The sequence below is a fragment of the Physeter macrocephalus genome, unplaced genomic scaffold, assembly GCF_002837175.3.
Source record: "Physeter macrocephalus isolate SW-GA unplaced genomic scaffold, ASM283717v5 random_146, whole genome shotgun sequence".
Lineage (NCBI taxonomy): Eukaryota > Metazoa > Chordata > Mammalia > Artiodactyla > Physeteridae > Physeter > Physeter macrocephalus.
Window position 1 is genome coordinate 79,459 of NW_021145432.1, and position 24,613 is coordinate 104,071.

Genomic DNA, 24,613 nt, shown 5'->3' on the forward strand with positions numbered 1-24,613 from the left:
CACAATCTCATTCAGACTGTCCTCCGAGGGACAATCCGACACTCACATCTGAGATCATGGGACCAGGGCTTCAGAAATGGAGACACTCGCGCCCTCATGGCCCACATGGTCCGCAAGACACCGGCTGTGACCTTCCTCAGTCCAACTCTGATTTCTCAGGGCTTCTCCTCCTGGCAGAGGGCTGCTTCCCTGGGTACCATCCCCATGGTTCCCTCGCCTGCAGATGGATCCAGGGGTTGGAGGGTTGACCCCCCCCCCGGGGGCAGGGGGGCAGGGCCAACGAGGGGATAAGAACCAAAACAGACCACACAGGTTGAAAATAAACATTTTATGTAAAGATATCCCTTAAGGTAGGTGGAGTTCCCATCGCAGACCTCTCCCGGATGGCTGCCCCAGCCCGAGGGAAACGTGAGCCTGGGCCAAGTAAGAGACAACCTGGGGTCTGAGAGAGATGGAGGGTGTGGAAAGTGGGTGGGGAGAGGGCAGAGTCCAGCTCAGCCGGCCTGGCCGAGAGTCAAGGTGCTAAACTCCTGGCTCCATCGAAGCACGAGGTCCTCGCTCTTGGCCGGGGTCAGGACGGTGTACGTCTCATTCTGCAGACATCTCATGCGGGACACCTGCACGGGGATTGGGCGCACGTGGTCCAGATAGGAAAGCCAGGAGCCAGAGGTGTCGGAAATTCAAGGACAGGAGGTGGGCGGCGTGGGCACAGGCGGCAGAGGGAAGGAGGAAGCTCAGACGCGGGTTTTAAAGAGGGGGACACACCAAGTAGCCCGACCCCCCCCCCACCTCAGACATGAGGAGCCTGAGGCTGGAGAGGAAGTGACTTGGCTCAGACGACTTGGTGAGTAAGAGAGAGAGGCAAGACTGAGGCCTCAGCCTCCCTCCTGGCGTATCCACAGGGCCTCTGATCTGCAGCCTCCCTCCCTCCTGGAACCCTCTGCCTGGGGGCCTGGGAGAGCTGCTCACCCCAAGGCGGGAGGGGTGGGGACAGAGCTGCACGGAGGAGGCTCTGCCCGGACACGCACCCACTCTCCACACCCGTGATGCTCGGTCGGTACGGGGGGCCCAGAACGGACCAGGGAGGCGGCGGCGGCGGCAGGGTGGGGGTGGGGGTGGGGGTGGCGCGGCAGAGGGAGGGGCTCACCTTCCGGTTCCGGTTTCTCATCATACACTGCTGGCTTTTGAAGGCACAATAGTTCGGGTACTGCACATATTCTGTGTCACAAATCTAAGCCAGGGGCGGGGCATGGGAGGTGGGAAGACATCAGAAGCCTCCCAGACACCAGCCCTGCAGAGCGTGCCCACGATGGCAGGACCAGGGCACAGAACCAGACCCTCTGCACCCGGGCCGTCCCCTCTGCCCTCCCCGTCCCCCCCTCAGCCATGGTTCAGTTGCTGGGAAGAAGCCGGGAGCTGGAGCTGAGAAGGGGGCGCCCTGCTGGTCACCGAGCTGGGAAAGCAGCCGAGGGACGAGGGCCAGGGAAGGGGCACTAAGGGTCCAGAATGCGGGAAGGGGCCCAAGCAGCAGTCCCACCTCAGGGAGCTTCCCAGGGACTGTTTAGTGCGGAGGAGGTCAGAAGTGCCTCTGATGTATGACCCTGGGGCAGTCACTTCCCTCTATGAACCTCGCCTGCCCATTTATAAACCCAGGGGAGCAGCTGAGGCAGTCTGAGACCCCTTCCAGATCTAGGGGCCCAGGGAGAAGAGCTGGGCGGAGACCTCTCGGCTCAGAGAAAAGCCCTTTCTTAAGCTGCCTCTGCTGTTCCTGGTCTTGATTTTTCCTGCTAAACCACAGAAGGGAGGGGCCGGGCTCTCAGCTACGGCAGCTAGTTGGGTGGGGGGAGGTAACTCTGGGGGCAGGGAGCAAAGTTGATCCCATTGAGAGGGAAAGCACTGGAAGATGTGGGAAGGAGCCTCCAGACTTAGGCAGGGAAGCACTGGGTCACGGTCAGGCAGCAGCCGTTTGGGGCAGAGGTGAAGTCCCCCACCCCACCCCCTGCAGGTAACCGACAGAGCTGCGACCAGACCTGTCTCATGCCCCCGTGCCCTGTGCCCGCCCGGCCCTCCAGACCCCTGCTCCTTTGCTAAGCACAATCCTGCTCTCCTGGGGGTCCGGGGGGTCTACGGGGGAGAGGCAGGAGGCTCCGTGAGGCCAGGGGCCCAAGGCCCCCTCCACACCCTAGGGTTCCCCAGAGCAAGGGACCGGAAGGAACCGGGATGAGCAGGGTGGGGCTGAGCCTTGGGGAAGGCGCTGACCTTGGTGGGGAAGTCCCCATCCTGGAAGCTGAGGAACTCAGTCTGGAGCCAGCTGGCGACTCGACGGTCCTCGCAGCCCCTGGTGGCCAGCCGGGCACACCAGAAGTCCACGCGCAGCCCGCCGTACAAATCCAGCCCGTGAAAGCGGCCCGATTTTAGGGTCCCTATCTGAGGCAGAGGGCACAGGGGAGAGGTGGGCGTCCTGGCGCCCCTGCTGCCCCGTCAGGCCCCCGGCCGCGGCAGGCCACCCTCCTCGGTACCTGGGTGCCGATGGACATGCTCTGGGACGCGAGCAGGGGGCTGATGAAGGGCGTCTTGTGGGAGCTGTCACACTGCTGCCGCTGCAGCTTGGCCTCCGAGTGGCACTGCTCCAGCTTCAGGGAGCAGAAGCCACACCGGGTACATGTAGCTACGTGTCGCCGCCCGAGGCTGTCACAGACCTGAGGAGGAGTGTGGCTGAGGAACCGAGGCGGGGACGCCCCCGCTTCCGCCCTCCAGAGCCGCTCCGCAGAATGTCTCCGCATTGAGACTTTTCCAGAAGCTCCTGTGGCTTTTCCCTGCCCCCCTCCCCGAGGGTCCTCAAGGACCTCCCGTCGGCTCTCTGTTTCTTCACCCTCTTCCTGGATGATTTATCTACTCACAGGTAATGTTCGTCTCCCTGCTGGTGACACCCAAACCTTTACCATCACTTCGGATCTCTTTCCTGAGCTCCAAATCCCCACGGCCAAGTGCCTGACAGACGTCTAACTTAGCCCGTCTGAAAAAGACTCACAACCCTCCCTTCCTCTCCGCTAATGATAACGCTAACATCCACAAAGAGTTGGCACAGAGCCGCGCACCGTGGCGATAAATGCCATCATCTCCTTTGGTCCCCACAGGCACCTTCTACTAGCATAGGTACTAAGCAGGCCTCCGTTTGCCTGACGCGGAAACCGAGGCTCCGTGAGGCTGAGTCAGTTGCTCAGACCCACGTCTAGTGCGTGTGGAGCTGGGGCACTGGTCCTGGTGCTTCCAACTCCAAAACCGGTCCTCTGCCCGAGCACCTAGGTTCCGAACCTCCAAGTTCTTGGATGACATTTTGGACGTGGAGCCCGTCATCTCCCGGTGGCGCTCTCTGCCCTGAGCGAGTCTCCCCAGGCTTCCAGGAGGCAGGAGGATCCCGCCCCGCGGCAACGCCAGCCCACCCCGTCGGCGGGCCACCGTCACAGAGTCTCTTACGTCGCCTTGCCTGCTCCTCCAAACGGCACACGGGGGACGCGGCGTCATGTCCCTGACCCCCAATCATGGTTGAATTCTCTTTTCTTACCAAGTTAAATACAGATGCTTCAGACTGCCATTCGGGATTATATTCACATCATGACCCTTATTACCTCTTTGCCTCTGTCTCCAGGGCAAACGGTCTCCTTACTGTGCCCTCGACCAAGCCTCAAAATCCAGTGAGCCCTCCACCACTCCTGACTTCCTACACTCCAAAACAAAAACAAAAAGACCCAGAAAGACTCTCTCTCCAGCACCTACCATACTCCTTTTGTAATGCCACTGAATCCCTGCTCTTGGCTCCCTGCGGGCCGACAGCAGCAGTGTGCTCGTTTTTTTGGTTCCACGTGGAATTTCTTCTCTTTCTTGCCTCAGAGACTTTGCACATATTGATACTAACCCCTCCAGCAGGAACCTCTACCAAGCCCTTCTTTTGCCTGGTTAGCTTCCTTTAGCTCCAGGTCTCAGTTTACACGTCGGTTCCTCCAAGAGGCAGTCGTCTGACCCTGCCCAGCGCGACGCCTGTGCTCTCCATCTTCTCTCTGCCCTTTGTACTTACCCGGCACGCGCTGATCCTGCCACACCATTCTCCCTGTTTCCGCGTCTGTCTCTCCCAGCGGACTCCAGGAGGACGGGATGGGATCGGTTGTACTCATTGCTAAAACACCTGGGACAGAGTTGCTAACTTCTCAAATACCTAGCCCGAGCAATATTTGAACAAACGGATGAAGGGGTTGGCATACCAGCTCTCAACAAACGTTTGCTAACTTGCGCTTTTTGAAAGCCCTGTTTCCTGGGAATAGGACTTGCTGGGTGCTGAGGACACGTCGAGGCTGGGATCTCCCTACAGATCCCTGGAAAGGGTTCTATGATCCCTCTGGAAAGAAGAGCTACATCTAAGGTAAAGCCAAGTCCTGCCGGTGGCGAACTGGCTCAGGAGATGACTCAAACCTAACAAGGCGCAGCCACAGAATGAATTCTGGACTGAAATGGATTCCAGACTCTGTCTTGGGCCTTCCTCCTTTAAGGGGAGCTGGAGATACCCTTCCAAAGAAGGGATTCTCACTTGGAGAGAATCTCTCCAATGATGCCTCGGGCTTTATGTAGCCCCGCCCATTAACCACTCCCGAGGCCCAGAGGATGCCCGGTGAGCATGGAGCCATTACACAGCATGGTGGGCATACCGACTTCCCGAAACCAAGGATCTCATCTTCCAAGTGCTGCCAGGCCTTGGCTGTAGGGGTTATGACACAGGTGTTCTCCACGATCGAGTAGCACAGTGCCAGCAAGGCCTCCACGTGGGGCAGTTGCAGGAGACTGCAAGAAGATGGCACCGGCTGGGAGGGATGGGCCAGAAGGCTGGGGCAGAAAGCCCACCCACTCTCCTGCCCTCCCCTTAGCATCTGGTCTCAGTCACACACATTTAGCATGCTGGATGGGGCCTTGGAGGCCTCCAGACCAACTGCCTCCTTTTCCAAATAAGGAACTGAGATCCAGAAAGGGGAAGTAAAAGTTGCAGAGCTCATCAGGGCCGGAGACAACCCCAGAAGCCAAGTCTGGTAGCTCTAGGTTCAGGGCGCACCCCACTACTTCATGTAGAGACAGACGTCTAGGGCAGTGCTTAAGCCCATGACGGCCACAGAGCAGGCGAGGCGGGCAGCGGCTAGGTGCACCTGAAGCCCAGGCAGATCTGAGTGGGTCTGGAGGTCGAGGCTGGCAAAGGGGGCTTCTCATTCCCAAAGACAGCAGGGAAGGTAGGGCCAGTGGGGCAGACAGAACTTCCTGTACCTGCCGGGACTCTGGGCTTTCCAGATATTCTCCTTCTCATACACATCATTCATTTCATTCATTTCATCCATTTCCTGCACGGATCGGATGAGCTCTTGGATGTTCTCCATCATCATGGGAGTAGACTCCACTTCCCGCACCCGGGGGGTGAAGGAGAAAGGGTTGGAGGATACAGATTCAGACTGGGTCTTGGGCTCCGGCTCTGCCTGCAACCCAGACATGGCCTCCAGCGCCTCCTTTGTGCCCTGTCCTTCCTCCCGCTCCTCCTCCTCCTCCTGCCCTTGATCCTCTTTGCGCTCCTGCCCTTGATCCTGGCCGCCCAGGGACAAGGAGGATTGTAGCAGCTCCTCCACGTTGCTGTTAAGCCGCTCGGGCCAGGGCTGGAAGGCCTGTCGTTCTGTAGCTGCAGCAGGGTTTGGGAGGGACCAAGAGGGAGAAGGGAAAGGGACGGTCAGGTTTCTGACCCCCGGTGTCTTTGTTCGCAGAGGGACGCACATAAATGCAGACATAAACACATAAACACACACAAACACACACATAAACACAAAGGCAGAGGAAGGCAGCGCAAATTACACATATTCACGCAGCTGAGCATCAAAAACACAGGAAAGAATACAAATATCAAAATAAAAGAATATTACCACGCCGACAGTGGTGACAGCGTTACCGGTGCCCTTTCCACTGCCCTTACAGGTGGTCCTCTTCCCTAACCCACCTCAAATACCACCTTTTGTCCCGATCACTTAGGAAACACCAAGTATTCTGAATACCTAGCAACCAATCCTTTCTAGAGTGAAGATTTTAGCTGGGAAAAGTCCCAGAGCACTTCTTAATGCAGGAAGGTTTTGGGGAGCTAGGAAAAATCGGTTCAGGGCAGAAATGTACATAATGTCATAAAACGTCCTGGGACAGGAAAGCCCTAACTTGTATTCAGAAAAAGCAGGCTCTCCCTTATGTAAATAGCTGCCCGTGGCCACCTCCACTGGCTCACCTCCCCATGTCCCTCCCACTGATGCCTTAAACCCTGGGCTCGGGGACTCGTGGGAGGAGAGGCTGGGAGTCTCCCGGGTGCTGGGAGGGTCTCACCTGTGGTGTGGGAGGACTTGGGGGGGGTGATCGTCGTGAGCGGCACTTCAGAGGACGTGTCCACCTCCTTGACAGTGTTTGGTGAGAGTATTGAGACTGGGTGGGAGCACCGGACCCTCTGCAAGGAGAGAAGCGAAGTGGGAACGCCTTTCCCAAAGGGCGGACTTCTACTCCTGCTTATCCCAGTCCCTGTCCCTCGGGTCTCCTCTCTCACAGTTCCTGGGAGGGAATGAGGGGACATGGCCCCCGGTGGAACTCTCTAGACCTGAGAAAGGGTCCCCTGCAAGATCAGACTCCCGTCTGGCCCACACTCCTGCCTTCAGTCTTTTGCATTTGACTTGAATGACATCACTGACCTGCTGGAAGGGCTTATCTCTGCCTCCTCCCATCCCTCTTCCCTACTTTTCCTGCAGTAACAGGACTGTTCTGACAGTCTGAATGCCCAAGGTGAGACTGTACGCACGTATAATCTGGGTAAATGATGGCAACGTGGCAGGGAGGGAGGACCTAAGGCTGGCTTGGAGCCACTGCCACCGCCTGTCCCTTGATCCTTGACACCAGATCCGACCTCTGTCCCGGCCTCACCTTGGCGTAGTAGACGTGGTTGGAGCAACGGTACTGAGTAAACTGGCAGAAAGACTCAAACCAGGAGGCATAAGGGAGGTCGGAGCAGACAGCGCCTGCGGAAGGGCGCGCGGCGGAGGTGAACACACCAGGGGGCACGGCCTCTGGGAGGGGGCGCGGCCTCCGGGAGGGGGCGCGGCCTCCGGGAGGGGGCGCGGCCTCCGGGAGGGGGCGCGGCCCCCGGGAGGGGGCGCGGCCTCTGGGAAGGGGCGGGACGGGGCGGTGGGCTCCTGGGGTCTGGAGAGGCCAGCACGCGGGCTCAGCGTGAGGTGCCAGCCACGGGTCCAGCGAGCACAGGCCTGGCCCTCGAGGCGGGCCCTCACCTTCCGGCACCAGGCCGTGGTTTTCATACTGGTCCAGCTGGACGAGGGTGGGGTTCCGGCAGCCGTGGGTTGCGCGGAGCCGGCAGGTGGTCTCTGCCTTCCAGGTTGGGGTCAGCAGCGCAAAGAAGCGCTCATACTCGGTGGGAGAGAGGGGGCTGCCCGGAGTGGAGGTCGAGAGGGAATCCTGGGCGGGGGCCGGTGCCGGAGGCAGGAGCAGCACTGCGGGGCGGGGAACAGACCACGGATGGACCCAACTCCGACACCCGCCGGGCCGGGCGGCCGGAGCCGGGCGAGGGGGGCCGTGCACACGGGGACCGGGGCGTCTGGCCGCCGAGCCCGCGGGCGAGGGCCAGAGGGCTGGGGGAGGGGGGCGGGGGGAGGGGCTGGGGGCGGCCGGCCCCGGGGAAGGCGGTTCAGAGACGGTGCAGGGAGGGCTCCGGGGGCGGACGCGCGCTCACCCCTCAGGAGTGAGAGAAGGGAGGCGGCGGCGAGCCGCCTCATGGCCCCGGACGGTCGCCCGTGTTCCCCGGACCGAGCGGCCTCTAACGGGCCGAGCCAGGGCTAGCCGGCGGGCGGGGGCCGCGGGTGCGAGGCCGCCGACGTCACAAGGGGCGGGGCCGGCCACGCGGGGGGCGGGAGGCGGGGAAACGGACGCTGGGCCGGGCTCGGCCGGAGGGCGGGTGCGGGTCCCCGCGTGTCACGCTCCAGCTCGAGAGGACAAGGAGGGCAAGAGTGATCACTGACTCGGTGCCGTGGATGGCGGAGCTCCCGTGTTGTTCCTTACGCGTGACAGCTATTTCATCTCCAGGTGATCCCATAAAGCGGATACTGTTATTAGCCCTATTTTACAATCTGCCCAAGAGGGGGTGAGGCCTGGAAGTGAGGCGGGCAGAGATGGGACGTACAACACGAAGTCTGGAGAGGGCGCCTCCAGGTAAGGAGCCGAAGGAGAAGCAAGAGGGGGTTCGAGGGGGTTCGGGTGAGGAGGAGATGGGGCATAAGCGGGGCTCAGTCTAAGGAGGTGGTTTCCTGGTGGAGGCGGGCCAGACAGCTCACTGGTACAGGGCAAACTACGTGTTTTTCTGTTTTGTGTTTAAAATAAGTCAGCCTGATACTTAGTATAATTGCTCACGTATAAAGCACAAAATACACATTTACTGGAAATGAAGTGAAAGGTATCTGAGGGAGAAAAGATGCAGAACCTTAAAGGTTTTGGAAACCCCTGGTCTGAGGCACAGTCCCCGGGCAGCTCTGGTGGTTCCCAAGTTGAGAAGTTGTGGATTCCGGGGCAGAGGTACCACTTCTGGTTCCACATCTTGTCCCACTTACGGCATGTCATCCTCCCATCTTTTAGCCAACTCAGAGGATGCAAAATATGCTTAGCACATGTACTAAAATAGTGTCTCTACAATAAACACAGCAGGCCAACATGTACAGCTTTTATTCACCGACCCAATTCCTTTACATATGAGATATCTGCACTCCACCCTGCCCCTCCCACTCACAAACCAGGACGAATCCTCTTGGCACAGAGGAAGGGGTGACCCTTCAGCCAGGGCCACAGCCCAGATGATCTGGAGGAGCCCCCACTGGAAAAGCAGGAAGAGAGTGAAGAAAGTTTATCACGCCATGGCCCCCCACGAGGGGAGGGGATCAGGAGGCTGGGGGAGGGCCCCATGCTACTGCCCCAGTCCTTAAATACAAAGCAAGGGGAGTAAAGAGGACCATCCCTCAAAAATACAGCACCAACCTCAGCATGGAGGCAAAAGGACAGTGGGCAAGACCCCTTCCCTCTGAAGGGGGCAGGCTGAATGAGAGCACATACCGTTAGTGGCTGCAGCAACCCCCGTACCAGGGTCTGGGCGCAGCCTCAGCACCAGGAGTGGGGAGGGGAGGAGAGGGGATGACAATTCTGCGCCACCCACCTCTCCCTGACCCCAGCCAGGCATCCCTCTCCCCACTAGCCCAGGTCAGGGGATGTGGAAGAAACTGTGTTGGAATCCAAGGCCCTTGTCTATTTCTTCTTCCGTTCTTGGGAGCAGCGTGGGCAAAACCTACAAAGGAACGTGCCAGAGAAGGGGGAGAGAGTGAGCGAAAGGGAGGATGCCCTCTGTCACTCAGCCCGTGACAGTCCAGCCCCACCGCAGCTCTCACTCACCACTTCCCCCGAGGCTTGGTGGCCAGCCCCACGCAGGCAAAGTGGAACCACTCGATGGAACACTGGCAAAGGAAGAGGATGGAAGACGCAGAACTCAAGGACCAGGGTGGGGCAGAGGACAGAAAAGAACCCCCACCCCCACCCTCCATCCCCCCCATCCCTTAGGAGTACTCCCTTATTCCATCCCTTGGGAGAATTCTTGAAGGGTCCAAGGCCAACCAACTCCAACTATGTTCCTCCTACCCCGAAGTCCCACTATTCAGCCGTTACCCCCCTTCTTGTACCCAACTCCCTTCATGTCCACCAGAACCCCGCCATCCTGAGGCAAAACAGTTCTTACATCAGGGTTGTCACAGCCAATCATCTCTCCATAGGAGACCTGGTGACAAAGGCAATAGGTGGGTTCGTTGGGATCCACAGGCATATCCAACACATCAGAGGGGTGGACACTGCCAAAGGTCACTGAGGGCATCCCATACTCAGGGCTTCTGCGTGCCAAGAGGAAGAGAAAGTGTCATCTGCAGGAAGGGAAGCTACACCTTGAGATGCTCCGAGCCGGCAGAGGAGGTCCTTGGGGGGCTAGTGGTTTGTGGCTTCTCCTCTGTATTCAGCAGATACCAAAATGGCAAGGAGAGTTGTTGGCACAGAAGACAGCCAAGTGGCAAGGGGCACTGTGGCTGGGGTGGTGGCGGGAAAGAGGAGTCTGTCCCTCGGCAAAATGCTCCCTGACACACTCACGTGCGCACAAGTTTTAACTTCTTCTGGGCGGCCTTGGGGGCTTCCTCGTCGGAGTTTTTCCCTTTGGAACGAGCACGGGCAGCTTTCTTCTCCTTTTGAGTCCGGCCTTCTGGGCAAGAGGGGGGGAAGCCAGAAGGCAGGGAGACAGAAGGATGGGTTAAGCCCCCCTCCCCCGGCCCCTCCTCCGACGCGGTGGCCCTCCCTCGGAGCTGAGGACCAGGCTGGCTTCTCCCTGGGGTCCTCGCCCCACCTCTCACAGCCCCACCCCCTCCTCACTCTTTTTGCCTTTGCTGGAAGAGCTGTCATAGTCGCTTGACTCGATCTGCTTCTCCTTCAGATCAGCCTCAAAACGGGCCAGGTCTGTGTCCAGTCGCCGAATGTGTTTGTCCACCTGGGTGGGAAGGAAGGCGAAGGAAGAGCTACAAGGCTGGTTCCAGTAAGAGAAAACAGGCTGAGGCAGATTCTGTGGATCTCCCAGACCCAAAACAGATCCCAACACGGCTGAAGGAGGGGGTCCAGGACCCCGAGGAATAGACGGGAGGCAGGTGGGGAGCCATGAACAGGGCCATACCATCTCATAGGTCTGCATGGCAAGCTGCACCTTGTCGTCACCAAATCCCTTGCACTTGCCATACGCTTCCTGGATCTGTCTGAGAAGGGCCAATTTCTCCTCGGAGCTCAGGCTGCGGGCGCTACTCATATACTCAGTGGCCAACTTGTCAATTTCAGCCTTCAGGTCTACAACAGAGACAGAGGCCTGGTCACAATGGCCCCTGAGTGGCTAGGTGGAACACACTTCTTCCTCTTGCTCCTTGGACCTTTTCCATTGACCATCATAACCTTCGAATCAAAACGTACTGAACGTTCCTAGGTACCGTGCCACGTACTCAAGTAGTGCAACACGTTCACAATATTTGTTTCAAAGGTGGCTTCGGGTGCTGCAAACATTGCTATCATAGTTGGAACTGAACTTATTGAACCATAATGAGGGGTTCTTTGCACCCGGCACTAATACGAAGTGTGTTTTTGTCGCTGTCTGAAGATGCTTCTTTGCAGGGCTCGCTGCCTCTTGAACCATGAACTTTGTCTCAAAAGCCATCTGGTTTCTTGTCTCGAAAACATCCCACGACAGCCCTGAGTGCTACAAACCAGGCTGGGTGATCTGCTGCTGCTGGCTTCCAGGTCTGTACATCTATATCTCATCCTTTAAAATTAGGCCCTGGTCCATTCACGGCACAGTTCTTCTACTTACTGCCCACACTGTTTTGCTCATCGTTTGCAACTTGCTTATATTTCCCATCACTTTTTTTTCTGTTTGTGCATTTTAGATATTGCTCCAAACGTTTCTGCAAGGCTGGTGAGTCCCAGGACACTGAGACTTTAGATGCCCACTGCCCAGTATCTGGTAGTGCTCACAAAAAATGTCGATGGAGAAAAAAGTATGACTGCAACACGGGGCAGCAATAGGTAATAGGGAAGACCTGCGCGCACACTAGGTTTACGCCCCGCCTCATTCGAGGCCCTTGGAGGAAGCTGGAGAAGCATGTGTGTAGTTCAGTAACCTCCAACTGGTCTTTCTGTGCATGAACTCAAGAGCTGGAACTGTATTACGAAGCAAAGAGCTGGTGCTCAGCATTCGGCAGGGAGCTCTCAGGGGCCTACGTCCAGGATTTTAGATGATGTTCACCTTTTCAGAGTAACTTAACTCACAGCTTTGGGTATTCTAACAACAGCTTGTTACACCCTTGGGCACAGTTACATGAGGACGCACCTATATATCCTTCCGCAGGTATGGCGGGATAGCTCCAACAAACACCTGTGCCCTGAAGAGGCAAAGCTGGCCACTGTAGTGTGGCCTCGGGCCCCACGTGAATGCCTCAGCGCGGCCCGACTTGCTCAGCGCCCAGGCAAGGCCACAGGTGGCGCCTAGTGCTTCTGTACGGCTGAAGAACACAGCGTAGAGACCCTGATGTTTGTTAACGGCTGCTTTTCCTTCTTTTTTTCTTTCTTTTTAAGATCTTCTCATGCAGCAAAGTTCCTGTCTACCAACATGAGTTGCAGTCTAAAGCCACAGTGAATTTTGTGACGGTAACATTAACAATCCAATGGAGTAGAAACATTCTAGTCTTCCTATAAACATATTAAACATGGAGAACAGAAATGATTCTAGGAATGACTTTGGTTTTTTTAATTCTTCTTGAGGGAGATATAAAGAGCATAGCATCTTTGAATTCTTGAGGCACTGTCACAATACTCCATGTGTTATGGAAGAGCTGACACACAAATATAGGTCATTATTACTCTCCTTTTAAGAATTGCGAGAGAGAGAGAGAGAGAGAGAAGCTGCAGCGATCCAGACCAGACGATATGGTAACACCAAACAGAAGAAGAAACGGTCAAATACACACTCACTATACACTGGACTCCTTACTCTGTACGTACCCTCTGTTCTTTGGTCCAGGTCCCTCATGAGCTGGAAGTTTCTCTGCAGTTCGAAGGGGAGGTTTTCAATACCTGGGGAGAAGAGGAGAAACTGAGCCTCCCTGGACGTCCTAGTCCCTACAGCTGCTTTTAAAGAACAGGTCCAAAACAACACTCGGTTTTCCCTCCTTCAGACCGCTGGATTATCTGTGACAGCACTCATCATTCCGCTCTCAGGAGAGGTCACATCCGCCTCTTTCCACAACTAACCCCTCCATCTCTACACAGTTTTCCCTCCCTTCCTCCCTTCAGTGACTTTACTCTACAAATCAGCCTTTCCCTTTCCTTTCCTTTCAATCTCTGTCTCCAAGCTCCTTGCCCTCAACTTACAAATACCCTCCTGGCATCCTCCACCACTCATCACACACACACTTCCAATCTGCTCTCCATACAGTGGCGAGAATGTTCTTTAAAAAATGCAGATCTGATCAAGTCACCATCCCGTTTATAACCCTCTAGTAACCTCCTACTGCCATATTCCTGTTCCTAGTCTGCACTTTCTGGCCCTTGCTTCCCTCACACCAGCCCTAACTCAACGTCAGTCCCTGTCTGTGCGCTCTCTGCTCTATCATACTGGCCTCCTCTGAGCGCCCTGAACTTGCCAGTGCCCTTCATGACACTTGGCTTTTCACACGCTACTCTCTCTGCCCAGAATGCCCTGCCCAGTCTTCTTCATCCCACCTCCCCCACACCTCCTGGCCTACAAATTCCTGTTCATTCTTCAAAGTTCAGCTCAACCCTGACTGCCCCAGACTCCAACAAGTGCCCTGGATTATGCTGTCACGATATATATTTTTTTAATATGTATTTCGCCGCGCGGGGTCTTAGTTGCAGTACACGGGATCTTTGTTGCCGCGTGCGGGACCTTTTAGTTGCGGCATGTGGGATCTTGTATTTGCAGCACGTGGGATCTAGTTCCCTCCCTGACCATGGATCGAACCCGGGCCCCCTGCATTGGGAGCGTGGCATCTTAACCACCGGCCCACCAGGGAAGTCCCTGTCGTGGTATTCTATGTCTACCCTTTGGGGCTCTTATCCAATGTACTTAAATAAGTAATCGTGTAATTAGTTATTTGGTATGTCTCCCCAGCTCTCCAGAAGGGTTAGACGTATCTGTCTTCTTTCCTATTTCTCTAGAGTTTAGAACTATGATGTGCTACAGAGGATCCTCAATAAATACTTGAATAAATGCACGAATACTTAAGTCTCTCTCATAAAAGAAAAATCTCTTCCCAGGACTCCACTTCCAACTTTTAAAATGCCTCCACTGCTTTAACCTATAAACTCAGGTTCGCCACCACCAGTTTACTGAGATTAAGTCATCAATGACTTAACAAGTCAAATGATCGGCCATTAGTCCTATCCTAAAAAAAATTACCTTTGCAGCATCTGGCACCATCTTCTCGTCTTCGAGTAACTTTCTTCCTCTTAAGATTCCAAATCTCATCACATAATTTTCTAGCAATTCCATCATTGACATTTCCTTAGCCTGTCCCTTAAATGTTAATATTTTCTTGAGCTTACACTTAATTTAATCCTCTAATTTTCTCACTTGCTTTCTCTGAATGATCTCCATCTCATTTACTCTTACAGATACAATTACCATTCCTATGCTTAAATCTAAGTTGAATAAATATGTTACTGTTACTCCTGAATTTCCTATCTTGTTGATGATTTACTGTCTACCTCACTTCCCAAACAGGAAATAGAGAAGTCACCTTAGATTCCTCCTTCTCTCTCAACCACTCAGTCATTCAGTCAATCCTGTAATATTTAACTCCTAAACACTTCTGTCACTCCCTGAGATCAGGTCCTCATCTCTGACCAGGACTGTTATCACTAACTGATCTCCCTATTACCAATGTCATCATGCTCCAATTTATCATACAACATTTATCTTCCTTTATATAAAAAAAAAAAAAATCACTCAACTTAGAAAATCTGTTGGTTCCTCGCTATTTAAAGTGCACGCTGGTGGACTTCCCTGGTGGTGCAGTGGTTAAGAATCTGCCCACCAATGCAGGGGACACGGGTTCGAGCCCTGGTCCGGGAAGATCCCACATGCCGCGGAGCAACTAAGCCCGTGCACCACAACTACTGAGCCTGCGCTCTAGAGCCCGCGAGCCACAACTACTGGAGCCTGCGCGCCTTGAGCCCGTGCTCCGCAACAAGAGAAGCCACAGCAATGAGAAGCCCGCGCACCGCAACAAAGAGTAGCCCCCGCTCACCACAACTAGAGAAAGCCTGCGGGCAGCAACGCAGACCCAATGCAGCTAAAACAAACAAAACAAAAATAAATAAATATAACGTGCAAGCTTCTTAGCTTGGCTTAAACGACCTTGCACAACCTAGCCCCAGCCACCTTCTCCAGTCTCATTTCCCAATCTTCCACCTCGCAGTCCTATACATCAAACACTCTGGCCTCACTTTTCCCTGGCTTTGCCACAAACCCGTCATAACACCTTTGCTGATGCTTTCCCCAACCTGCCATTCCCTCTCCCTCTCCGCATTCAACCTTCAAGTTTCTACACGTCACATCCTCTGTAAAGCTTACCTACACCCCCAGGGTAATGAGCCCCTCTTTCTCCAGTGTTACCTACTGTCCTTTTAATGTATTTCTATTATTTCATTTGTCACACTGTTTTATAAATATTAGCAGAACCTGTGTTCTACTAGGCTATGAGCGCTTGGGGGCAAGAGCCGGGTCTTATTCATTCTTCTATATCGCCAGTACCTGCCATTATGTCTGACCCACAGCAGGACCTCAAAAAACGAATGAATGAATGACCCTCAACGGTAAGGCAAATGTAAGGGCATAGGGTGACAGACTCTGTGAAGAGGTAGGTTACACAAATGGCATAAACATAGCACCAGATTTCCATTTGATGGGAATTGGATCTTCACTCCAAGAGGAGAAGCCTTCCATTCCAGTTCATCATCTGACAGTGGTCACTCGTAACCCCCCATCCCCACGAGAAGCCGCTTCTTCGAAAGAACTGGTTGGAGGAGCCGCGAGCAGATCTTCATCGCTGCTCCAAATGGCAGTGGATGATACATCAGTACGAAAACGACCGATTCGGAACGATTTTAAGAAAGTGATATATGCTGAGGCCACAGACCCTGCAGACGCGGGCAGCAAATATCTTACCGGCTATGCCCACCAGCCCTTCAAGAGCTGTCCCCCAGCCCTGCCGCGCAGCCCCTCCCTCGTCTACACCCCAGAGCGAGGCCTCGACCCCGGTGCCCCGCCCCCTATTTCTTCACACCCACCATCATTTTCTCTCACTCAACCCTTCACGACTGTGACTTTCTGACCACCGTGACTTCGGGGCCGTAGAGCTCCTCAGCCCCGATCCCCCGCGCCCGTCTGTGACCCCTGACCCCCTCCTCCAGCCTGCTCTTACTGTCCAGATAATGTTCCAAATACATCCCCGCAGCCATCTTGAAGCAAAACAAAGCAACTTCCGCTCCGCCCCGGAAGTGACTGAACGCGAAGGGAGCCGAAGCGCTCCTACCCGGCCTGGAGCCCTTCCGCCCTCACGAGGGGAACTTCCGCCCTCGCGAGGAGAACTTCCGGTCTGAGTACAGGGCCCGCAGAGTCGCCTTCGCCTGGCGCAGCCACTGGTCCGTGGCGGGTCGGCCGGGTGCGGGGCCGGCGGCGGTGGCCGCCGCGGCTGAGGGCGCCATTTTGCGTCCTCGCTCAAACTTCCAGCCCCTCCAGGACGGGGACGTGCGGGCGTGAGAGCAAGGAAACCTGTCTCTTTGGGCTTTCAGCCCACAAAAGAGTCCTTCTCAGCAGCTGGGGAATGTGACTCGGCCCCTCGGCGGAATGTGAAGCTGGCGACCAGGGCAGGTGCCTTCTCCCGAGTCGCTAGTTTCTTTGGGAAGTTGAGGAGGCGCCTGGCGGTGCGAGGTTTAAGTCCTCCCCGTTTCTGTTCACTCGCGCGAACACCAACTCCCCAGGATTATGTTTTAACGTGGAAACAATTGATTATGTATAAACTATACTTATACATACAAAGAACTACTCACACAATAAAGCTGCGACTCTGCACACCTTATGTCAGGGTTCCTGTCACTTGAGGACGTTCTCGCTTGTAAAGTGACAGAGTGCTTCTGGCCTTGCCCTCCTGTTTGTCTCCCTTTTTATTCGAGTTTGTGTACGATGTTAACTGGCACCATGATTCTGAAAGGATTGGGGCACGGAGCTGTCACAACGGGGCCAGTTGGACGCCCGCTATCACCCTGGTCCGCGACATCACAGCGACAGCTACGCTCCTCGCCCGGATGGAAAGCCACCAAGCGCACGACAGGCCGCCACCACACCAGGGACGCGGAACTCAACGCCCAGAGCCGGAGAGTGTTAGTAAGACAGTTTTGGCGATCACTGTCACCCCTAATCACGCGTTCTTAATATTAATGTCACGTGGCAGGTTTTGGTTTTGGGGTTTATTGGTTTTTTTTTGACTGCCGCGGCTTGTGGGTTGTCGTCCCCCGACCAGGGAGTGAAGCCGGGTGGCGGCAGTGAGAGCCCCAAATCCTAACCACTAAGCCGCCAGGGAACGCCCACATGGTAGGTTTTCAATGAAACATTTCAGCCACATAATTCAGCTCAAATATGTAAGAAAGGGCAAGGTGAAACCCCAGGTTTACTACTGAGCAGGTGGTGGATAGAGCAATAGAATCTAGAAGACGTTCCTCTAATTGCAAGCGGCAGGCCCTTGGATAATTTAATCTCCGTGCCTGTTTCCTTCTCTGTCATATGCCTGGAACACTGCTTACTTCACAGGGTTGTTGCTGTTGAAGTGTGAGGGAGGGTACCCCTCAAAAGAGACGCTGGTTGTAATACCTGTGATGAAGGTAGGGCTCTCAATGTCAATCCAACAGTTGGTGAGAACAGGGGGAAAAGTAGGAAACACGCAGGAAACTCACACACTGCACGTTTGGTCATACGTGATACAGTCGTTAGTGTCACACCACAGACCGAGACTATCCTGGATGCCCACACGAGAGCCCGAGCCCTAAGCTAAGAGGTGTTATTTCATTGCCTATCCACACGCCACAGCTAATGAGCGCGGCTGCCCCGCGGTCCCACACAGGATGGCCACGTTGTCAGACGTGGGAGCTCTGCCACAACTTTTTCGGTGCTTAAAGATTTTTAATTTTCAGAAAGGAATCTTGGAGGTGATGTAGCCCAATCCCTTCATTTAACAGCTGAAGAAGCATTGCGGCCGGCACTGGTTGATGGGAGAGCCAGGGCGGAGGTCCAGGTTTCCCGCGCATGCTCTACCCCTCAGCACTACAACTGTCCTGTTTCGTTCTTCAATCCCGGTTATGGGTTCCACCACTGGAAACCTCTGGTTTTAGGTGCCACAGGATATGCCAGCTGGAATTAGCACTGAGCCCACGGATGCTCTGGCAGCAGTGCAGGTCCTTCCAGGAGGCCGTGCTTCCATTTCCTGGATAGGGAGAGCTTCGAGGTATCTTGTTAACACACGACTGAAACCCTGCTCTTACACCTTAGGCGACCCAGTCCTCACAGCAGGATTTGTAGGCAGGAACCCTCATAAACCAAGATTTCACTTCAGCAATTTCAAAGGTGTGCCCTTCTGTGGCTCGGGATACACACACAGCCCCATCACACAGCATTCGTTCTTACCGTTCGCACACTCTACTGTAAATCGTTAGCACTGGCCTTGAACGTCTCCCCAAATAGCTGTTTCCCACGCTTATACTCACATCAGTAGCTCCACTGCCTCTGATCCTTTTACACGAATTTATTTCTATACAAGGTTCTAAAAACACCCCTTGATTCTGTACATAAGTTTTTCTTTTTTTCCTCATTTTAAATTACTTTATAACAACTGGTTTCCTGATTTTTTTTCCATTTTCTCCTTTCTCTGAAATCTGTCATGATTTAAAAAAAAAAAAAAAAAAAAAAAAAAGACGAAAGGAAATTAAAATGCCATTGGCCAGAAGACAGGGTGGAGAAAAACAAAAGGACGAAAATAAACAAAACATCAAATATGAAAATTCTCAGAGATAATGCATTTATAAACACAGAAATGGTTACAACAAAGATGGCCGTGATGAGTGGGTATATATATATTTATATATATATATTTATATATAAATCCGTGTCCGGCAACTGACCGCGGCACCTAGGGAGCTAAGTCCAGTCCTTGCATCTGCCCCGAACTCTCCCTTCTCTGCAGCCCCCTTATCGTGGGGTTTCATAAAGAACCCGCAGCTCCTTAGGCTGGGGACGGGGAGACTGAGCACAGGGCCTCGGCTGGCAGAGAAGGGGAGAGGCTCCAAGGAAAACCATAACCCACGCTTCTAAGCCACCGTCGGCCATTTTGGGGATCTCCGGCCCCTTGGGGACCACATCTCGGCCCTTGCCCCTTTACAAATAAAGGGGGGTCTGACCCGCCCCAGACCTCCCTCCAGCATCAGGTAGGAAGTGAAGTGAGATCATGAGGGGAAGAAAACGGCTCCCAGGGACAGGGGCACGGGAGGAACCTCTGTTCTTTCGCAGGCCAGAACAGAACAGGAGGCTGCTTGCATTTAGGGCCTCGTCCTCCGTGACGTCTGGGAGTGCCAGCCTCTAGTCCTCTGTCAGCCCGAGCTTGGAGGATTACGAGGGTGAGGAGAGAGTAAGTGCCCACGCTGGAAAAGTCTCTATGAGGTCACAGCAAACCCCTCCCGAGCACCAACCCCCAACGTTAAGAGCTACGCTTAGGCGGGAGGCTGCTGGATTGCGCGACCAGCTCAGTACTCCTCTGCCATTCAGGAGGGCTGACGTTCCTTCGGAAGAGGAGCTGAGACAATAAGGACGGTATCCTGTGAGAGAAGGCCATGCCTGAGGCCCAAGGAGATGGAGCCGTGGCCTGTCAAGGAAGAAGAGGACTTTTCCCACCAAGAGGAGCTGGAGAAAGAAGGGACCAGAGCCTCTCTCCCCTCTCCCCGGGGGACGGCAGCACAGGTCTCTACGAGCTGGCCAGGTGCTCTACCTGGATGGTGCTGGTGGTGACGGTGAGGCAGATGTCCTTGTGGTGCTCTGCCGTCTTATAGGGGGTCAGGTCGAAGGAGCACTGGGGCGGGGGATTGGGGTTGCTGTCCCCGCCACCCCCGCCCTGGGGGGCCGCCCCCGGGGACTGGAAGTGCGGAGGCTGTGGCGGCTGCTGCTGGGGCTGCTGCGAAGCCTGGGAGGCCTGGGCCTGGGCCTGCGCTTGGGCCTGCGCTTGAGCCTGGGCCTGGGCCACTGCCGCCGCTGCCGCCGCCGCCTGCACCTGCTGCTGGAGATCAGGAGGGTTGTGTTTGCGCATGTGCTTCATCAGGTACGTTTCCTGAGGGGGATGGAAGAGGGGATGAGGGAAGAAAGGGAAGGAAGGAAGCTCCCTGTAACCAGCACCCTGGGCTGTTACCTTGAACAGAACGACGCTTACACAGAGGTGCTCTGGAGCCACGCAGGTTCTCCCCATGAGCCACTTTCAGTGCTCGCACCGGGTGGACAAGGGGCGGGGGGGACCTTTAGGGTAACCGTGGGCATTCAGCTGGCACGGGGAGAGCTGTCTCTTTCTCAAAGATCTCTCATTGGAACAACCTGACCACCTTTTTCTGGAGTCTAATGGAAAACATCTAACTGAACTCTCTCGTCTCTCACAATTTCAAGATGCTTTCTTTTGTCCTATGTCTCAGTAAAATGAAGAATCACTGCTGAGCAATCGCTATAGGCTTAAGGGACCAGGCACGCCCCAAATTCCTCAGCTCTGGGTCTTTTCCATTTCTGTTCTCTTTACTGATCCTGGAAGTTGGAGCAAGGGCTGGGGTGTATTCACTGCGGCAGCTCCTTATCAGAAAGGTGGGGTGAAGCCACTTGCGGGGGAGGGGCGGGGGGCTCCGCGTGCTCACCGACGTGTATGCCCGGCTGCAGATGCTGCAGGTGTACACCTTGGCATGCTTCACTGTGTGCGTGGACAGGTGCACCTCCAGCGAGGTTGCGTCTGTATACGCCCGGTGACAGTTGTGGCACTTGAAGGGTTTATCTTTGTTGTGCTGCCGCCTGTGGGACTGAGAAAATAAGGAGAAATCAGGATGGGTGCGCCAGACTCTGCCCTCCTGCCTCCTTGACCTTAATGGAAAGCCCTGGGCTGGGTGCCAGGCCTCCTGGGTTCTCTTCCGTCCGAAGGCGGCAGAAATTGCTCCAAATGAAACTTCCGACGCTACCAGCTAAGGGAAGCAGCATCCTGCAGGATCCTTAAAGCCACAACGGCGGCTACGCCTGGTCCCACTAGTCCAGTGGTTCTCAAAGGGAGGATGGGGATTGCTAGGGAACACCAAGACCTTTTCAGGGGGCCCACAAGGTCAAAACTATTTTCAAAATAATAATAAGGAGAGGACCCTGTTTGTCTTTTCCCTCTCATTCTTTCATGACTATACAGAGATTACATGATATGTAATATTGTAAAGACTGAACGCAGCAGATAAGAGAATCTCTTTCCATCTTCTAGTAAGCCAGACATTAGAGAAACGTGCATAAACATAAAGCAATGCCGTTCTTCTCACTAAACTTCTTTCCGTGGGGAGGGAGGTCAAGAGATATGTTAATGTAATATTGTAAAGACTGAACGCAGCAGATAAGAGAATCTCTTTCCATCTTCTAGTAAGCCAGACATTAGAGAAACGTGCATAAACATAAAGCAATGCCGTTCTTCTCACTAAACTTCTTTCCGTGGGGAGGGAGGTCAAGAGATATGTTATTTATGTTAATGTACGATGGGGTTTGTTATTTTTAAACAAATTACTAAATAGTTTTTCAGTTTCATAATGTCTACGTAATTAGGTGTTACCCACATCAACGAAAGCTCTTTGGGCTCCCCAGTGACTGTTAAGAACGTAAAGCGTCCTGAAAACGTTTGAGAACCACTGTACCAGTCAAACGGCACTGTGACCCCGAGTCTTGGACTCAAGGCCTCGCGCGGAGGGTGGAACACCTACCTGCAGGTTGGAGAGCTGTGTGAAGGCTTTCTCGCAGCCCGGGTGTGCACATTTGTACGGCCTGTCCCCGGTGTGGATTCTGCATGGGGCGAGAGAAGAAGAAAGGGGAAGGACGTCAGCAAGGCCGCTCAGGGACCAGCGCCTTAACAGGCCTCCTCTGGGAGCACAGGGTGGGTCTCCAGGAGACGCCGGCTCGGGCCAGCGGGCCCGACTGCCGCTCGCTGCCCGCACCACTCCGCTCAAGCTGGGCTCCTCTCTGCTGGGGCAGGGCCGGGGGCTTGGCAGCCAAGGCAGCTCCTACAGTCACCGGCCCTCACGAGAGTTCAGAAATCTGAGACAAACACACGGCGAGAAAGAAGAAACACGTGACACTTCGCCCGTGGCCCCCAACATACAGCCAGAGACGACCCCTTCAGCCTTCGCGCCAACCCCAGAGAAAGTTCTGGGGTCAAAGAAAAGCACAGAGTTATGCGAACCGTGAAGGGCAGCAGCAACATCGACGCTGGCGGAAGCTCCTCGGGGCCTTTCCCAGCTCAGCCCCTAACGGCAGGAAATGCCTAGGTTAGTACTGATGTGACCTCTTTCCAAACACCATAGGGCCCTCTGCTGAGACGAGCCAAGGACTTGAGGGGTTGGCAGACCCCTGCTCCTTGGCAGGGACTTCAGAAGCATCTCCGTGACCAGGTGCTTTTCGAGATCCCGGGTATAAAATCCTGAAAACCTCGCAGGACACGTCTCCTTGTGAGGGAAGCCCGATTCCTCCTCTTCGAGAAGCAAGCTGTCGGAACACTTTAAGGGAGCTCGCCACCTCCGGAAGCAGCCGGGAGAGGAGACCTGTGGCCAGCAGGAGTCTGGACTCCAGCTCAACTTGAGATCCCACTGAAGGAGACCATCGGCTCTTCCAGGAGGCAGGCTCACCTCCGAGCCACTCCAGACTCACGGCACAAAGCGCGCACCCTTACGGAGTAGGGGCATTTTTGTTCCATTTGCCGGTTCTCTGTGAACATTGACGCTGCGCTTTGTTCTCTCCTGCACTCCTGGCATCCCTTGGAGTCTTGCTTGGTGCTGTAGGTGTCGCTGGGTTGGTACCCAGCTGAAGTCTGATTATGCCTCCTCCCATTCATAATCGGTGCCCTAAGGGCCAGAGGGATGGTCTTCTCCAACCAAATGGCTCTGCTTTGGCATCGAGGAGAGAATCTTGCAGGATGTGTGCACAGGTGTCTCCAGGGAGGGAAATGAGGGAAGGAAACGTCGGCTCTGCTCGCAGTGAGTCTCCTCCTCCCTCGGATCAGGGAATGCCCCACAGTCAGTGTGTCTGCTCGGCGCTGCTTCTGCCCCAGAAAGGCTCTCTGAGCGTCCACTTGCGTCTCCGGTCTTGCTCGGTCTTCCTCCCAGATGCCAGCTGTGCTCTCCTCCGGCCAGCTCTCTCCCCCGCCCCCCGCATGCGGGTCGTTGTGTGTGTCCGGGGCGGGGGTGGGGAGGGCATGCCAGCGGGGCGGGGGCGGTAGCCCGCCACTCTCCCTTACCGTGTGTGCTGCTGGAGGTGGGAGAGCTGGCGGAAGGCCTTCTGGCAGTAGGAACAGTTGTAGGGCTTGGCCCCCGAGTGGATACGGAGGTGCTGGGCCAGGTAGGAGGTGTTGGCGAAGGTCTTGGAGCAGTGCGGGCACTTGTGGGGCTTGGTGGTCTCCGTGTGCATCTTGGCGTGGATCCTGCCGGAGAGGAGAGGAGGGAAGGGGGCGGGAGGGAGCGGTTCGACACCACGGGCTCAGCTCTCCGCTGGGTGAAATGATGTTGCTTGACGGATGAGAGCGCCCCTCCTCCCTCCCCCCAAACCCACGCCGGCCTGGAGAGGCTCGTGAAGAGGACACCCACATCTAGGGTGCTGCTGATCTTAAGTCGGTGGCTAGAACGGCAGTGAGATGATGGGGAGCTGCACCCCTGGCTCCTGTAACCTTAAAGATCTCGGTCTCGTCAGCCCTCTGCTCCGTGCCAAGGTCACACACTCACCACAGACACCCTGCTTCCAAACAGTGATCTGAACAAAGACCAACACCGCCTGTTCCCCATGGACCTGAGGTTGAATGCACACCTTGGCTCTGAACTGAAGCATACAGTAAAAGCAGGGCCTGCTCCGCAGAAGATTTCCAAACACAGACACAGAGAGAAGCCACACAAATCGTTCCAGACTTTGGGACCGCAGAGCACAATTTTCCAGGCACCACCCCCAAGCTGCAGGGATATGTGGTTTAGTTTTCACAGACAGCAGTGGGGGAGAATCGAGGCTCCCAAAGGGCAGAGTTGAAAGGGACAAAAGAAGACATGTGGAGAAAAGAGGAGGCGTGGGCCACGTGGCCTCGGGGTGAGGGGTCCACGGCAGGGAGCCGGGGGGGGGAGACTGAAAGCAGCCTTACCGGGTGTGCTGCTGGAGGTGGGAGAGCTGGCGGAAGGCCTTCTCACAGAAGTTACAGCTGTAGGGCTTGGCCCCCGAGTGGATACGGAGGTGCTGGGCCAGGTAGGAGCTGTTGGCGAAGGTCTTGGAGCAGTGCGGGCACTTGTGGGGCTTGGCCTCGGTGTGCGACTTGGAGTGGATCTGCATCTCCGACTTCGAGTAGAACGTCAGGGAGCACATCCGGCACCTGGGCCAAGGGAGGGCAGCCCAGGCTTAGGACCCTGCCCACCGAGAGGGCGCTGCCGAACCCGCCCCTCCACCTCCAAAGATGCCAACCTATCTGATCTCTCTCCTAGTCCAGCGACAACGCGAGGCCCTCGAGAGGAGGAGCTCTATTTTATCTATCTTTACAGCCCGCACTTCTAATACAGCCCAACACAAGAATTTAATAAGTGTTTGCTGAATGCCTGGACTCCCTAAGTGTGCACGTAAACAAGAATTCATCCAGGT

General features: G+C 55.2%; 3 protein-coding genes and 1 long non-coding RNA gene across 11 annotated transcripts; 1 reads left to right on the forward strand and 3 right to left on the reverse strand.

Annotated features, from left to right (window-relative positions):
* Nucleotides 1–355: 355 nt before the first annotated feature.
* ACRBP (acrosin binding protein) lies at nt 356–7,905 on the reverse strand. Of its 2 annotated transcripts, XM_024128969.3 has the most exons (10): nt 7,796–7,905; nt 7,338–7,556; nt 6,976–7,070; nt 6,391–6,508; nt 5,305–5,707; nt 4,701–4,833; nt 2,520–2,699; nt 2,260–2,427; nt 1,148–1,231; nt 356–617 (listed from the first exon to the last, which is right to left on the reverse strand). In XM_024128969.3, exons 1-10 carry the CDS (start codon nt 7,836–7,838, stop codon nt 495–497), a joined length of 1,566 nt encoding a protein of 521 aa, XP_023984737.1. In that variant the 5' UTR covers nt 7,839–7,905; the 3' UTR covers nt 356–494. The 2 variants fall into 2 exon arrangements, with proteins under 2 accessions (XP_023984737.1, XP_028340013.1); XM_028484212.2 differs by lacking the exon at nt 7,338–7,556.
* LOC102974271 (uncharacterized) lies at nt 7,049–12,682 on the forward strand. Of its 4 annotated transcripts, none has more exons than XR_008616561.1 (4): nt 7,049–7,093; nt 8,146–8,271; nt 11,276–11,415; nt 11,562–12,682. It is a non-coding gene; the product is annotated as an uncharacterized lncRNA (long non-coding RNA). The 4 variants fall into 4 exon arrangements; XR_003678266.2 differs by lacking the exon at nt 7,049–7,093 and adding an exon at nt 7,358–7,441; XR_003678264.2 differs by lacking the exon at nt 7,049–7,093 and having other exon boundaries at nt 7,995–8,271.
* ING4 (inhibitor of growth family member 4) lies at nt 8,763–16,178 on the reverse strand. 4 transcript variants are annotated; one of them, XR_008616560.1, is made up of 8 exons: nt 16,119–16,178; nt 12,676–12,747; nt 10,805–10,971; nt 10,510–10,624; nt 10,234–10,342; nt 9,836–9,874; nt 9,496–9,557; nt 8,763–9,391 (listed from the first exon to the last, which is right to left on the reverse strand). XR_008616560.1 is itself a non-coding variant. In XM_007103694.2 (8 exons), exons 1-8 carry the CDS (start codon nt 16,153–16,155, stop codon nt 9,352–9,354), a joined length of 738 nt encoding a protein of 245 aa, XP_007103756.1. In that variant the 5' UTR covers nt 16,156–16,178; the 3' UTR covers nt 8,763–9,351. The 4 variants fall into 4 exon arrangements, 3 of the variants coding, with proteins under 3 accessions (XP_007103756.1, XP_007103755.1, XP_028340014.1); XM_007103694.2 differs by having other exon boundaries at nt 9,836–9,983; nt 10,234–10,339; nt 10,519–10,624; XM_007103693.3 differs by having other exon boundaries at nt 9,836–9,983; nt 10,234–10,339.
* Nucleotides 16,179–18,743: 2,565 nt separating this feature from the next.
* On the reverse strand, nt 18,744–24,376 carry ZNF384 (zinc finger protein 384; the record flags this gene model as incomplete). Its single annotated transcript, XM_028484220.1, has 5 exons — nt 18,744–20,063; nt 20,629–20,787; nt 21,715–21,793; nt 23,241–23,423; nt 24,126–24,376. Coding segments are annotated over 5 exons (1,032 nt in total), but the record flags the coding sequence as incomplete, so codon positions are not given.
* Nucleotides 24,377–24,613: the final 237 nt, after the last annotated feature.